This window comes from Schistocerca americana, chromosome 2 (genome assembly GCF_021461395.2).
Source record: "Schistocerca americana isolate TAMUIC-IGC-003095 chromosome 2, iqSchAmer2.1, whole genome shotgun sequence".
Classification (NCBI taxonomy): domain Eukaryota; kingdom Metazoa; phylum Arthropoda; class Insecta; order Orthoptera; family Acrididae; genus Schistocerca; species Schistocerca americana.
This window is the reverse complement of record NC_060120.1, coordinates 351,100,159-351,114,737: the sequence shown is the minus strand read 5'-3', so window position 1 is coordinate 351,114,737 and position 14,579 is coordinate 351,100,159. Positions and strand designations below refer to the sequence as shown.

General features: G+C 44.3%; 1 protein-coding gene across 1 annotated transcript in view; it reads right to left on the bottom strand.

The window, feature by feature from the left end:
* Positions 1–14,579, bottom strand: part of LOC124590915 (ATP-binding cassette sub-family C member 4-like) — a 386,521-nt gene that overhangs the window by 284,709 nt on the left and 87,233 nt on the right. Inside the window, exons 4-5 of the mRNA XM_047131684.1 lie at positions 8,959–9,060; positions 8,705–8,839 (exon numbers count right to left, since the gene is read on the bottom strand). Coding sequence (XP_046987640.1) covers positions 8,705–8,839; positions 8,959–9,060 — 237 coding nt within the window. The remainder of the gene's footprint in view (positions 1–8,704; positions 8,840–8,958; positions 9,061–14,579) is intronic.

The window sequence follows — 14,579 nt, the reverse complement described above, 5'->3', positions numbered from 1 at the left end:
GTGTGGGATGCTTGGTACTACAATTATTGGTCCTTATTTCATCAAAGGTAGTCTAAACGGCTCAGCGTATGCCAACTTCCTCAGACGAATTATTCCTCCTCTTCTGGATGAAGTGCCGCTAAGAACCAGAATGCTTATGTTGTATCAACATGATGGGTGTCCAGCACATAATGCCTTGCGTGCACATCGTGTTCTGAACCGAAGATATTCTGTCAGATGGATTGGTTGAGGAGGAGCAGTTACTTGGTCTGCTAAGTCTCCTGATTTAAATCACCTGGACTTTTTTTCTTTGGGGATGCTTTAAAGATGTTCCCTATAGCGATATTCCATCAACTCCAGAGAACATGAAGAAACGTATCGTGCTTGCTTGTAATTCTCCTCAGCAGGCAACACTGGAAGCAGTAAATAATTCTTTCATTCAACGATTGCACCAGTGTATAGGTGTCCAGTGTCACCGCTTTGGGCACCTTTGAATTTTCTACTCCTGGGCAATGGTACATGAGAGTCAATCTCAATTTTGTGTTATGTTTTTACTTGCTTTTCATTTGTTTTCAGACAACTCCAGCAAATGGATGAGTTTGTGATCCCGGGCCCGTAGTCAATGTAATTAATAACGTTGTGTTTCAGTGAATGGTACCCTGTGATACATTTCTGAATAGGTCTTTAGGAGAGGAAATGAACTACCGAATGAAAAACACAGGGTGCCATTTAAAAAAGTCATACCGCTGTTCGTGTTCAGCCAACACGAAAGCAACCATGCTGATTGATGTCCCCCTGATGGCTAAAGAACATTTGCTTGAAACATTTTGTGATTTACGTGTGTACAAACAGTTCCTTAGGGTGGTCAAGATAAATGGAACACACACACACACACACACACACACACACACACACACACACACACACACATATATATATATATATATATATATATATATATCGGTTTCAATAAATCCAAGAAAATATTTTCTTTGTGACTTTCCAGCTCTCAGACAATAAGACAATACACTCTACTGTACTGAAATATTTTTGATATGAGGTGTGTCTCCGTTCCACCCGTCATCATCGACAGTAAAAATCCCTTGCCAGCAAACACTGTCGTGCTCAAAGTCCTGTAATAACAGCACACACACACACACACACACACACACACACACACACACACACACACACACGCACAAACTCCCACGCACGCACACGCTCTCATTATATATATGGCATTGAACACGACGGTGTCTGCCTGCAAGGGAATATCACTGTCGATGATGACAGGTGGATCAGAGACACACCTCATTTCAAAAATACTTCAGAACAGTAGAATGTATTATATGAGAGCCGGAGAGTCACGAAGAAAATATTTGTTTGGACGTACTGAAGCCGACGATATCAAGCAACTTCACAATTACTAAAATTAAACGTTAGGGTCAAAAATGCTTCAAATGGCTCTGAGCACTATGGCACTTAACATCTGTGGTCATCAGTCCCCGAGAACTTAGAATTACTTAAACCTAACTAACCTAAGGACATCACACACATCCATGCCCGAGGCAGGATTCGAACCTGCGACCGTAGCAGTCTCGCGGTTCCGGACTGAGCCCCTAGAACCGCTAGACCACCGCGACCGGCAAACGTCAGGGAGCACAGGATGTGTGCACAATACTGTATTGCGTAACCGACGTGACAGCTCAGTAGCCCGCCACTATCATAACCTATTGTGTCGTCATTAGTGTTCGGCTGAATACAAGGTTGTTTAACGGTGGAGACCACTTGCAGTTAATTTTTCTGCAGTCGTGTAGTGACAAAGCAGTCTTATCACCTATTTATGCACAATACGTTGCATTTGTTTACTCTGAGGGCCTACTGCCAATTCCCGCACCAAGCCTCGAGTCTACACAGATCTCCCCGCGTTTCGCTGCTATTTTCTAGCGTTGCGCCTTTTTCATATACACTCCTGGAAATGGAAAAAAGAACACATTGACACCGGTGTGTCAGACCCACCATACTTGCTCCGGACATTGTGAGAGGGCTGTACAAGCAATGATCACACGCACGGCACAGCGGACACACCAGGAACCGCGGTGTTGGCCGTCGAATGGCGCTAGCTGCGCAGCATTTGTGCACCGCCGCCGTCAGTGTCAGCCAGTTTGCCGTGGCATACGGAGCTCCATCGCAGTCTTTAACACTGGTAGCATGCCGCGACAGCGTGGACGTGAACCGTATGTGCAGTTGACGGACTTTGAGCGAGGGCGTATAGTGGGCATGCGGGAGGCCGGGTGGACGTACCGCCGAATTGCTCAACACGTGGGGCGTGAGGTCTCCACAGTACATCGATGTTGTCGCCAGTGGTCAGCGGAAGGTGCACGTGCCCGTCGACCTGGGACCGGACCGCAGCGACGCACGGATGCACGCCAAGACCGTAGGATCCTACGCAGTGCCGTAGGGGACCGCACCGCCACTTCCCAGCAAATTAGGGACACTGTTGCTCCTGGGGTATCGGCGAGGACCATTCGCAACCGTCTCCATGAAGCTGGGCTACGGTCCCGCACACCGCTAGGCCGTCTTCCGCTCACGACCCAACATCGTGCAGCCCGCCTCCAGTGGTGTCGCGACAGGCGTGAATGGAGGGACGAATGGAGACGTGTCGTCTTCAGCGATGAGAGTCGCTTCTGCGTTGGTGCCAATGATGGTCGTATGCGTGTTTGGCGCCGTGCAGGTGAGCGCCACAATCAGGACTGCATACGACCGAGGCACACAGGGCCAACACCCGGCATCATGGTGTGGGGAGCGATCTCCTACACTGGCCGTACACCACTGGTGATCGTCGAGGGGACACTGAATAGTGCACGGTACATCCAAACCGTCATCGAACCCATCGTTCTACCATTCCTAGACCGGCAAGGGAACTTGCTGTTCCAACAGGACAACGCACGTCCGCATGTATCCCGTGCCACCCAACGTGCTCTAGAAGGTGTAAGTCAACTACCCTGGCCAGTAAGATCTCCGGATCTGTCCCCCATTGAGCATGTTTGGGACTGGATGAAGCGTCGTCTCACGCGGTCTGCACGTCCAGCACGAACGCTGGTCCAACTGAGGCGCCAGGTGGAAATGGCATGGCAAGCCGTTCCACAGGACTACATCCAGCATCTCAACGATCGTCTCCATGGGAGAATAGCAGCCTGCACTGCTGCGAAAGGTGGATATACACTGTACTAGTGCCGACATTGTGCATGCTCTGTTGCCTGTGTCTATGTGCCTGTGGTTCTGTCAGTGTGATCATGTGATGTATCTGACCCCAGGAACGTGTCAATAAAGTTTCCCCTTCCTGGGACAATGAATTCACGGTGTTCTTATTTCAATTTCCAGGAGTGTACGTCAACATCGTCCGTGACTGACGATTATATACAGAGCTACGTATTAAGTGGTTCTGAGAGTATGTTTTGAATGGTTTTCAGAACAAAACAACTGTTGTGTGTGTGACCACGAATTAGGAATTACGTTCCATGTATTGCGTAACTATAATGGCACGAAACAAAAATGCCGATTTACTTTCAGTTGCTAATGTTTATGTGTACGCGATACATTTTGCTGATTCGGAATACGAAAGAAATCTGAAATGCAAGTTGTAGTCTGATGATTTTCTTTGTATCTCCCCTTCTCCAGAGCTGATTTAGGGGATAATTAGGAACCTAATTGAGAGAGGAAAATATCGGCCACAAAAAAAAAACGAAGTTACCGTAAATAAGTAGAAAAGATATCACAGGTAAATACATCAACAGATAGTAAGGAAACTATTGTTGTTTTCTTCAGTCCGAAGACTGGTTTGATACAGCTCTCCATGCTACTCTATCCTGTGCAAGCCTCTACATCTCCGAGTAACTACTGCAATCTACATCCGTTTGAATCTGATTACTGTATTCGTCTCTTGGTGTCCCTCTATGACTTTTATCCCCCACACTTCCCTCCAATACTAAGTTGGTGATTCTTTGATGTCTCAGAATGTGTCCTACCAACCGATGCCTTCTTCTGGTCAGGTTGTGCCACAAATTTCTTCAGTCTCCAGTTCTAATCAGTACCTCAACATTAGTTACGTGATATAACCACCTAATATTCAGTATTCTTCTGTAGCACCACATTTCAAAAGCGTCTAATCTCGTCTTCTCTAAACAGTTCATCGTCTATGTTTCGCTTGCATACACGACTACACCCAATACAAATACCTTCAGAAAAGGCTTTCTGATACTTAACTCTAAGCTAGATGTTAACAAATTTCTCTTCTTCGGAAACACTTTTCTTGCCATTGCCAGACTACATTTTATATCCTCTCTACTTCATCCATCATAAGTTATTTTGCTGCCCAAATAGCAAAACCCGTCTACTAGTTTCAGTGTCTCGCTTCCTGATTTAATTCGACTACATTCCATTATCCTCGTTTTGCTTTTGTTGATATTCATCTTATATCCTGCTTTGAAGACACTGTCCTTTCCGTTCAGTTGCTCTTCCAAGTCCTCCGCTCTCTCTTTCATGCCTCTCGACTCTTATAATTACCGTGTGGTTTCTGTACAGGTTGTAAATAGCCTTTCGCTCCCTGTATTTTACCCCTGCTACCCTCAGAATCTAAAAGAGGGTAGTTCAGTCAACATCGTCAAAAATTTTCTCTAAGTCTGTAACTGCCATAAACGTACACTATGTCATCAAAAGTATACGGACACCTGGCAGAAAATGACTTACAAGTTCGTGGCGCCCTCCATCGGTAATGCTGGAATTCAATATGGTGTTTGCCCACCCTTAGCCTTGATGACAGCTTCCACTCTCGCAGGCATACGTTCAGTCAGGTGCTGGGAGGTTTCTTGGGGAATGGCAGCCTGTTCTTCACGACGTTCTGCACTCAGGAGAGGTATCAACGTCGGTGGGTGAGGCCTGGCACGAAGTTGGCGTTCCAAAACATCTGAAAGCTGTTCTAGAGGATTCAGGTCAGGACTCTGTGCAGACCAATCCACTACAGGGAAGTTATTGTCGTGTAACCACTCCGCCACAGGCCGTGCATTATGAACAGGTGCTCGATCGTGTTGGAAGATGCAATCGCCATCCCCAAATTGCTCTTCAACAGTGGGAAGCAAGAAGGTACATAAAACATCAGTGTAGCCCTGTGCCGTGATAGTGATACGCAAAACAACAAGGGGTGCAAGCACCCTCCATGAAAAACACGACCACACCCTAATACCACCGCCTCCGAATTTTACTGTTGGCACTACATACGCTGGCAGATGACGTTGACCAGGCATTCGCAATACCCACAACTTGCCATCGGATCGCCACATCGTGTACCGTGATTCGTCACTTTACACAATGTTTTTCCCGTGTTCAACCGTCCAATGATTACGCTCCTTACATCGAGCGAGGCGTCGTTTGGCTTTTACAGGCGTGACGTGTGGCTTGTGAGCAGCGGCTCGACCATGAAATCCAATTTTTTTCACCTCCAGCCTAACTGTCATAGTACTTGCAGTGGATCCTGATGCGGTTTGAAATTCCTGTATGATGGCCTGGATAAATGTCTGCCTATTACACATTACGACTCTCTGCAACTGTCAGTCAACAGGCGCTTTTGTGCTGTACGTGTCCCCTCACCTTTCCACTTCACCATCACTTCGGAAACAGTGGACCTACGAATGTTTAGGAGTGTGAAAATCTCGCGTACAGACGTATGGCAGAAGTGACACCAAATCACCTGACCACGTTCGAAGTCCGTGAGTTCCGCGGAGCGCCCCATTCTGCTCTCTCACGATGTCTAATGACTACTGAGGTCGATGATATGGAGTACCTGGCAGTAGATGGCAGCACAATGCACCTAATATGACAAACGTATGTTTTTGGGGGTTTCCGGATACTTTTGATCGCATAGGGTAGGTTTGCATTTCCTCAACCTATCTTCTAAGAGAAGTCGTAGGGTCAATATTGCCTCGCGTGTTACTACATTTCTCAGGAATCTTCCTCGAGGTTGGCTTCTGGCACTTTGTCCATTCTTCGAGGAAACTACTAGTAGAGAAAACGAGTAGTGCTGTGAATGAGACAATGAGCATTTGTGCCAATAATGTAAATGGCTCTGAGCACTATGGGACTTAACATCTTAGGTCATCAGTCCCCTAGAACTTAGAACTAATTAAACCTAACTAACCTAAGGACATCACACACATCCACGCCCAAGGCAGGATTCGAACCTACGACCGTAGCAGTCCCGCGGTTCCGGACTGCAGCGCCTAGAACCGCACGGCCACCGCGGCTGGCCAATAATGTAAAACTGTGAGAAAATAAATTAACGAACTTATGAAAAAGAATCGTCTCTCTTGCTGTAATGAAGAGTTGCTTAAAAGAAAATAATTTCAGGAAGTAGATGAGGGTTCTTTTTCTGTCAACAACATATAGTTATGGGAAGACAGTGTACTGATTTTTGTAGTGTTTGTTATCGGTTGGTCCAATTTACAATCCTACACAACGTATGATCGTTACTGCATAACCATGCCTCCCAGTCTTTTTGCATGGTGAAAATTTCTTATCTCGTGGTAGCTGGGCTGCAATCTGGAAACTACTCCTAATTTTCGTGCTGTTCCTCAATGTTGTAGTTTGCAACAGTGGCTGCTATCTCCCCAGTTATTTGTGCACCAGTAAACATCACTTTAAGTATTTGCCTGCGTTCCTGAGTTGTCAAGAAAGCAGCCGCCCAACCACAAAACCACTTGTCTGTAACAGAAATGTCTGTGCTATCGTCGAGTGTCCACAGATGTACCTAACTTGGCGGCATCCCTATTGCTATCTGTCAGATGTTACGGGGAAAACACTTCTCCAGCAAGGCAAACACTTAAGCCATTTCTGTCTGGCTTTTAGGAATCTCGCCAGTTGTGGAATAAGTCTCCCTCACATCCTCAGCGCCCAGTGGCGAAATATTAGAGAATAATTACTAGAAGCTAGGGCAAACATCTTGTAATATGTATGGTCAGGCAACTGAAGTGGTCGGTGGAAGAAAGTGCTAACCTCATTTTAGTAATGGTTAGACTGATCGCATTATCTGATGAGTTTTCGAATATTCCACATGCTGAAAACGAGCACTTTATCTGTAATATTAGAGAGAACTATCTAGTATACAAATAAAAACTTTCTTACCTTACTGTATTTATGTTAACCTTTTCGAATTTAAACAAGCATATAACACGCAGTAACTCAAAACACCCTCTTATCCCTTAGCACTTTCTTCCGCCGTCCCTTTCAGTTAAGTGGAGAGTAATATATACAGCTTTATAAATTGACTCTGTCACTGTAAATGGATGAAAAAATTTATCCCGCTGTGTAAACGTTTACAGTACAGTATATCTATTACATCAGTACTGTCTGCTTGTTGTATTTGATTTTTGTGGATTATAAGCTGGAAGCGGTCTGGTTCTGAAGTTTAGAAATGGTATTGGCTAAAGTCTCAGCAATTTATGGAGGTCACCACGTTCTCTCTAGAGACTCACATCTACAAGAAGTTTTTATCATCTGTGCTATGGTGAAAAGTGTTTGTGACTACTCAAAAATGTTCAAATGTGTGTGAAATCTTATGGGACTTAACTGCTAAGGTCATCAGTCACTAAGCTTACACACTACTTAACCTAAAGTATCCTAAGGGCAACACACACACCCATGCCCGAGGGAGGACTCGAACCTCCGCCGGGACCAGCCGCACAGTCCACGACTGCAGCGCTCCAGACCGCTCGGCTAATCCCGCGCGGCTTGTGACTACTACATGTGAATATAGTCATATACGCATGCTTTACTATCGTTATGTTCTGATTGTCAGAATGACTCGCCAAATTTTTTACTGGGTGCCCCACACATCCAGAAGTAAGGGCGTACGCAGCGAGCGGCAACTGACTTTTCCTTCCTCAGCTCTACCCTCTAGGAAACAAGTCTTCACAGACCAGATTTGCACTATCCACCGCCAAACGGACAGATGTATTAGTTTAGTATCAGGCTGAAGGAAGTCAGGGTATGTAGTGAGCACTGACTAGAAGCAAGTGTGCCAAGAGTCTTTTGTCATCAAAACTCACAACTGTTTCATCATTCACTTCTCTGACCTGCCCCCTTTTGCCCACCTCGCGCCCTTCTACCAGATACGCTGAGTATGCTCATACTGGTAAGAAAATGTGGGAGAAGATATCTCGCAAACCGAATATTAGAGCACAATAACCTACAGCGATAACAATTCAGTTTACAGGGTACAAACACATGCGCTGCAACACCCTCAAACGGCAAGTGTTTTTGTGCAAGATATTGCTGTATATGGCTAAAATGTGGCTACACGTGTAGGGGAATACGATTCCCAGCGACAAATATTTTGCGTGGTGAACTTACTATTGGAGCTGTTTATTCATTTTTTAGTATGAGAAAAAATAATTAGCTAAACAACAAAGTTAAAAGCTAGACCAAGATTATAATACCAAAATAAAGGAAATTCCCATCTTTTAACTTCCCTCCTAATACAGCAGTTTGTCGGTACTGCAACAACAGAAAGACCCCCCAATTACTTTAAAACAGCTGACAAAGAATATTTTTTTATTTGTCACATATCGGCAGTCTGTAAGTGGCTTCACGATTTCAGCGTGAAGCAGAGGAACATCGAGATGATTTATTTGCCTGTGTGTTGCAGATTTATCTATGCAGTTGACGAGCTTACCTGAGTATTAGCTGATCAAACAATTCAAATACACCGTAGATGAAGTAGCGTAGCCAGAACGTTCGGAAAATCGCCATTGCGAAGCTGGGTTTGGAGTGCTTCTGCTTCGCTCTGGTAAGTTCCTCGTCCCAGGACCTACAAGAAATAACTAAAGTAATTAATGAAATTTGAGTGCATGTTCCAATACCAGTTTTTGTTATGAGCGGTGAAGCTTAAATAACTTTATACGTCGAAAAAATAATGTGAAATCCTACTTTTGCAGTCTGTCGGCCAGTTCTTCTGTGGCATCGCTGTCAAGCCTGTCGAAGAGGTCGTCTTCTGTCAGGGTTTGTTTCCATACGGTCCTTCGCATCCACCTAGTATAAAAAAACTAATTAATGTAGTTTCATTACCTGTTATGAGGATACTGGTACAGTGCACCGATTTAGAATAAGTCATATTAACTCGAACAGCAATAAAAGAGTAATTTATGTGCTGTTGTTTGATTACACCATAGGCGATCAGCGACTAGAGCCTTCATTATCATCCATACAGGGGACGATTGAAGATACAGCAACCAAGTAAATCCAGTCCCAAGGAAGACATATGACATACTGATATTCATTAAATGAATTGCACTATTGCAAGTATCCGATTTAAGGCAGATAAGCCAAAAAATAAAGTTAGACATACGTCAGAGTGCAATTCGTTGAATCTAAATGAATCCTAAGGCCGAGTGTGAACACTCAGTTGCCCTGTTGACTAAATCTACTGAGTCAAAACCAATTAGCCTTGTGATTTCAGCTCGAGTAAACTGTTTAGTAGGAAGGGTGCGCGTACAGTCTGGGATCCGCAGCAGGTACGACTGACAGTTGAAATAGAGAAGATCCAAATAAGAGCACGAAAGCGTTACGGAGATGATCAGCCAAGTCCAGTGGCAAGAGATGCAAGAGAGGTGTTCTGCAACACGTTGTTGATACAGTTAAAAGTACCAAGAGCTTCCTGGAAGTGTCAACCAATATATTTCTCCCTCCCACGTATGTCTCTCGAAAAGGTCATGAAGATAAAATTAGAGAGATTAGAGCCCACAAAGATACCTACCAGCGATTGTCTTCCCGACCACGAACCATTCGTGACTGGAACAGGAAAAGGAAGAATTGAAGTGGTACACAAAGTAATCTCCTCCACATACAGAAAGGTGGCAGAAAGTTGGCTTGTGGAGAGCAGATGTAGACATAGGTGTAGTTGTCGTAGGGATTTCCTCACAGCCATTCGTTTATGTGCTTCGTTCTGACGTTATGCTCTGTCAATGAAGATTTATAAAAAGTATAAAACAAATAAAAGTAGAAGGAAATACTCTGTACATCCCACTATCAATAACAGATTATTTCTCCTTCCCGTTTGGCTCATCAGTTGAGCACGTTAATTTGGATCAGCCTCTTTTCTTCTGATTTTTATTCTGGTCCAGTAATCTATCATTCGCATACTCAGGAAAATTCTTCACTCGTTTTTCCATAATGTTTTTGCCTCGATTCTAATTCTTTCCTGGAAACCTATGGCAATTTCAGCTTCTAAATTGGAAAACACCCTGTTGTAAATCTCTCTTAACTGTATTCCCATTTCGTCCAGATCTCTTCGCACCTCTTGGATCCAGTATATTTTGTTTCCGTTGCTCACAAGTAACTTCAGTATCTGATGAATCAATGCCTCCTGGCCCACTTTACAACGAAGTGGCGTGGCGCTGGCGGGACGTAAGCGATGCACGCTGTAGTGGCGCTATCAAGAAACCCAGGACGGCCGTGCTACCATTGCCGACCCACAAAATTCTTTGCGGCCAACAACAAGTGGAGTATAAAAGTGCTTGAACAAGGAAAGGAAATGTAAAGTTAATATTTGTGAATGGAAGACAACAAAATGGTTCAAATGGCTCTGAGCACTATTGGACTTAACTTCTGAGGTCATCAGTCCCCTAGAACTTAGAACTATTTAAACCTAACTAACCTAAGGGCATCACACACATCCATGCCCGAAGCAGGATTCGAACCTGCGACCGTAACGATCGGGCCGTTCCAGACTGTAGCGCCTAGAACCGCTCGGCCACTCAGGCCGGCGGAAGACAACAAACGCAAGGCACTGAGGAATAGTGGATGCCTTTATACATCGAGGAGCAACGCTCATTTTCGTGGGAAACACTGGATAGTTGAGTCGAAAAACGCTGTAATTGCAACATATAAAAAAATAAAATAAAATAAAAAAGCTCACAATTCGCGTAGCTAAAAAGTTGTAGCTACTTGTTAAATATTTGCATGTTCTAATAGATAGCAGGTGTTGACAGATGTGAAAATTACCGAACTATCAGTTTAATAAGTCACAGCTGCAAAACACTAACGCGAATTCTTTACAGACGAATGGAAAAACTGACAGAAGCCGACCTGGGGGAAGATCAGTTTGGATTCCGTAGAAATGTTGGAACACGTGGGGCAATACTGACCCTACGACTTATCTTAGAAGAAAGATTAAGGAAAGGCAAACCTACGTTTCTAGCATTTGTAGACTTAGAGAAAGGTTTTGACAATGTTGATTGGAATACTCTCTTTCAAATTCTGAAGGTGGCAGGGGTAAAATACAGAGATCGAAAGGCTATTTACAATTTGTACAAAAAGCAGATGGCAGTTATAAGAGTAGAGGGGTATGAAAGGGAAGCAGTGGTTGGGAAGGGAGTGAGACAGGGTTGTAGCCTATCCCCGATGTTATTCAATCTGTATATTGAGCAAGCAATAAAGGAAACAAAAGAAAAGTTCGGAGTAGGTATTAAAATCCTTGGGAAAGAAATAAAAACTTTGATGTTCGCCTATGGCAATGTAATTCTGTCAGAGACAGCAAAGGACTTGGAAGAGCAATTGAATGGAATGGACAGTGTCTTGAAAGAGGGATATAAGATGAACATCAACAGAAGCAGGTCGAGGGTAATGGAATGTAGTCGAATTAAATAGGGTGATGCAGAGGGAATTAGATTAGGAAATGACACACTCAAAGTAGTAAATGAGTTTTACTATTTTGGGAGCAAAATAACTGATGATGGTCGAAGTAGATACGATATAAAATGTAAACTGGCAATGGCAAGGAGAGCGTTTCTGAAGAAGAGAAATTTGTTAACGTCGAGTATAGATTTAGGAGTCAGGAAGTCGTTTCTGAAAGTATTTGTATGGAGTGTAGTCCCGTATTGAAGTGAAACGTGGACGATAAATAGCTTAGACAAGAAGAGAACAGAAGCTTTCGAAATGTGGTGCTACAGAAGAATGCTGAAGATTCGATGGGTAGATCACATAACTCATGAGGAGGTATTGAACAGAATTGGAGAGAAGAGCAATTTGTGGCACAACTTGACTAGAAGAAGGGATCGGTTGGTAGGGCATATTCTGAGGCATTAAGGAATCACCAATTTAGTATTGGAGGGCAGTGTGGAGGGTAAAAATCGTAGAGGGAGACCAAGAGATGAATACACTAAGCAGATTCAGAAGGATGTATGTTGCAGTAGGTACTGGAAGATGAAGAAGCTTGCACAGGATAGAGTAGCATGGAGAGCTGCATTACAAAAAATGGTTCAAATGGCTCTGAGCACTATGGGACTTAACATCGGTGGTCATCAGTCCCCTAGAACTTAGAACTACTTAAACCTAACTAACCTAAGGACATCACACACATCCATGCCCGAGGCAGGATTCGAACCTGCGACCGTAGCGGTGACGCGGTTCCAGACTGAAGCGCCCAGAACCGCACGGCCACACCGGCCGGCTAGCTGCATTACACTAGTCTCTGGACTGATGACCACAACAACAACAACAACAGAGAAACGAAAGATCCTTTCATATATATCATTGGAAAGACTAGATTCCAATCATTACCAATGCCAAGGGCAACGGATTCCTTGTCCACAAGATGGGGTGTTAGCGGAGTAGACCAAGAGTTGCACAGAAACATACACAAAATAACTGTGTATGCCCGGCTACAAATTTCATGTGATGAACCTACTAGCCTTGTAATATATTTTACAGAAATATGCAGAATGGCGTTTTACCTCAAAAAACAGTGTCTGCATTAAGAAAGCGTAAATAGATAAACATGAAACAATATTTTTGTTCTCTTCAAATGTTTACTATTCTTAGCTACAACTACAGCTACGAATTATGCATCATCATATATAATGTTATTAATAACGAGATTTGTCGGCTAACATGTTTATTTCCCCAGGAATGTGCTGCCATGCTTCGTGGTGTACTCTGTGAATGGGAATAGTCTGCGCGATTATGATCGTATAACTGATGACATTTATGTACTATTTCACAAAACTTTACAATAAACTCTAAATCATCCTTGACGCTTCAAATTACACTACTGGCCATTAAAGTTGCTACACCACGAAGATGACGTGCTACAGACGCGAAATTTAACCGACAGGAAGAAGATGCTGTGATATGCAAATGATTAGCTTTTCAGAGCATTCACACAAGGTTGGCGCCGGTGGCGACACCTACAACGTGCTGACATGAGGAAAGTTTCCAACCGATTTCTCATACACAAACAGCAGTTGACCGGAGTTGCCTGGTGAAACGTTGTTGTGATACCTCGTGTAAGGAGGAGAAATGTGTACCATCACGTTTCCGACTTTGATAAAGGTCGGATTGTAGCCTATCGCGATTGCGGTTTATCGTATCGCGACATTGCTGCTCGCGTTAGTCGAGATCCAATGACTCTTAGCAGAACATGGAATCGGTGGGTTCAGGAGGGTAATACGGAACTCCGTGCTGGATCACAACGGCCTCGTATCACTAGCAGTCGAGATGAAAGGCATCTTATCCGCGTGGCTGTAACGGATCGTGCAGCCCCGTCTCGATCCCTGAGTCAACAGATGGGGACGTTTGCAAGACAACAACCATCTGCACGAACAGTTCGACGACGTTTGCAGCAGCATCGACTGTCAGCTGGTAGACCATGGCTGCGGTTACCCTTGACGCTGCATCAAAGACAGAAGCGCCTGCGATGGTGTACTCAACGACGAATGTGGGAGCACGAATGGCAAAACGTCATTTTTTAGGATGAATCCAGGTTCTGTTTACAGCATCATGATGGTCGCATCGGTGTTCGGCGACATCGCGGTGAACGCACATTGGAAGCGTGTATTCGTCACCGCCATACTGGCGTATCTCCCGGCGTGATGGTATGGGGTGGCACTGGTTACATGTCTCGGTGACCTCTTGTTCGCATTGACGGCACTTTGAATAGTGGACGTTACATTTCAGATGCGTTACGACCCGTGGCTTTACCCTTCATTCGATCCCTGCGGAACCCTACATTTCAGCAGGATAATGCACGACCGCAGGTCATGTACGGGGCTTTCTGGATACAGAAAATGTTCGACTGCTTCCCTGGCCAGCACATTCTCCAGATCTCTCACCAACTGAAAAAGTCTGGTCAATGGTGGGCGAGCAACTGGCTCGTCACAATACGCCAGTCACTACTCTTGATGAACTGTGGTATCGTGTTGAAGCTGCATGGGCTTCCAAGCTCTGTTTGAGTCAATGCCTAGGTGGTTGTTCTGGGTACTGACTTCTCAGGATCTATGCACCCAAATTGCGTGAAAACGTAATCACATGTTATTTCTAGTATAATATATTTGTCCAATGCAATTTTAATGGCCAGTAGTGTAGTGCGGATTCCTTTTAGTGCTCATGGGAAAACTTCACACTTTTCATTATTTACAGTCAGTTACCACTTTTCGCACCATCCAGATATCTCAGCTACATCATTGTGCAATTGATTTTGTTGATCTGATGCCTTTAAGAGACAGTAAATGACCGCATTATCTGCAAACAACCTAAGAGGGTTGCTCAGATTG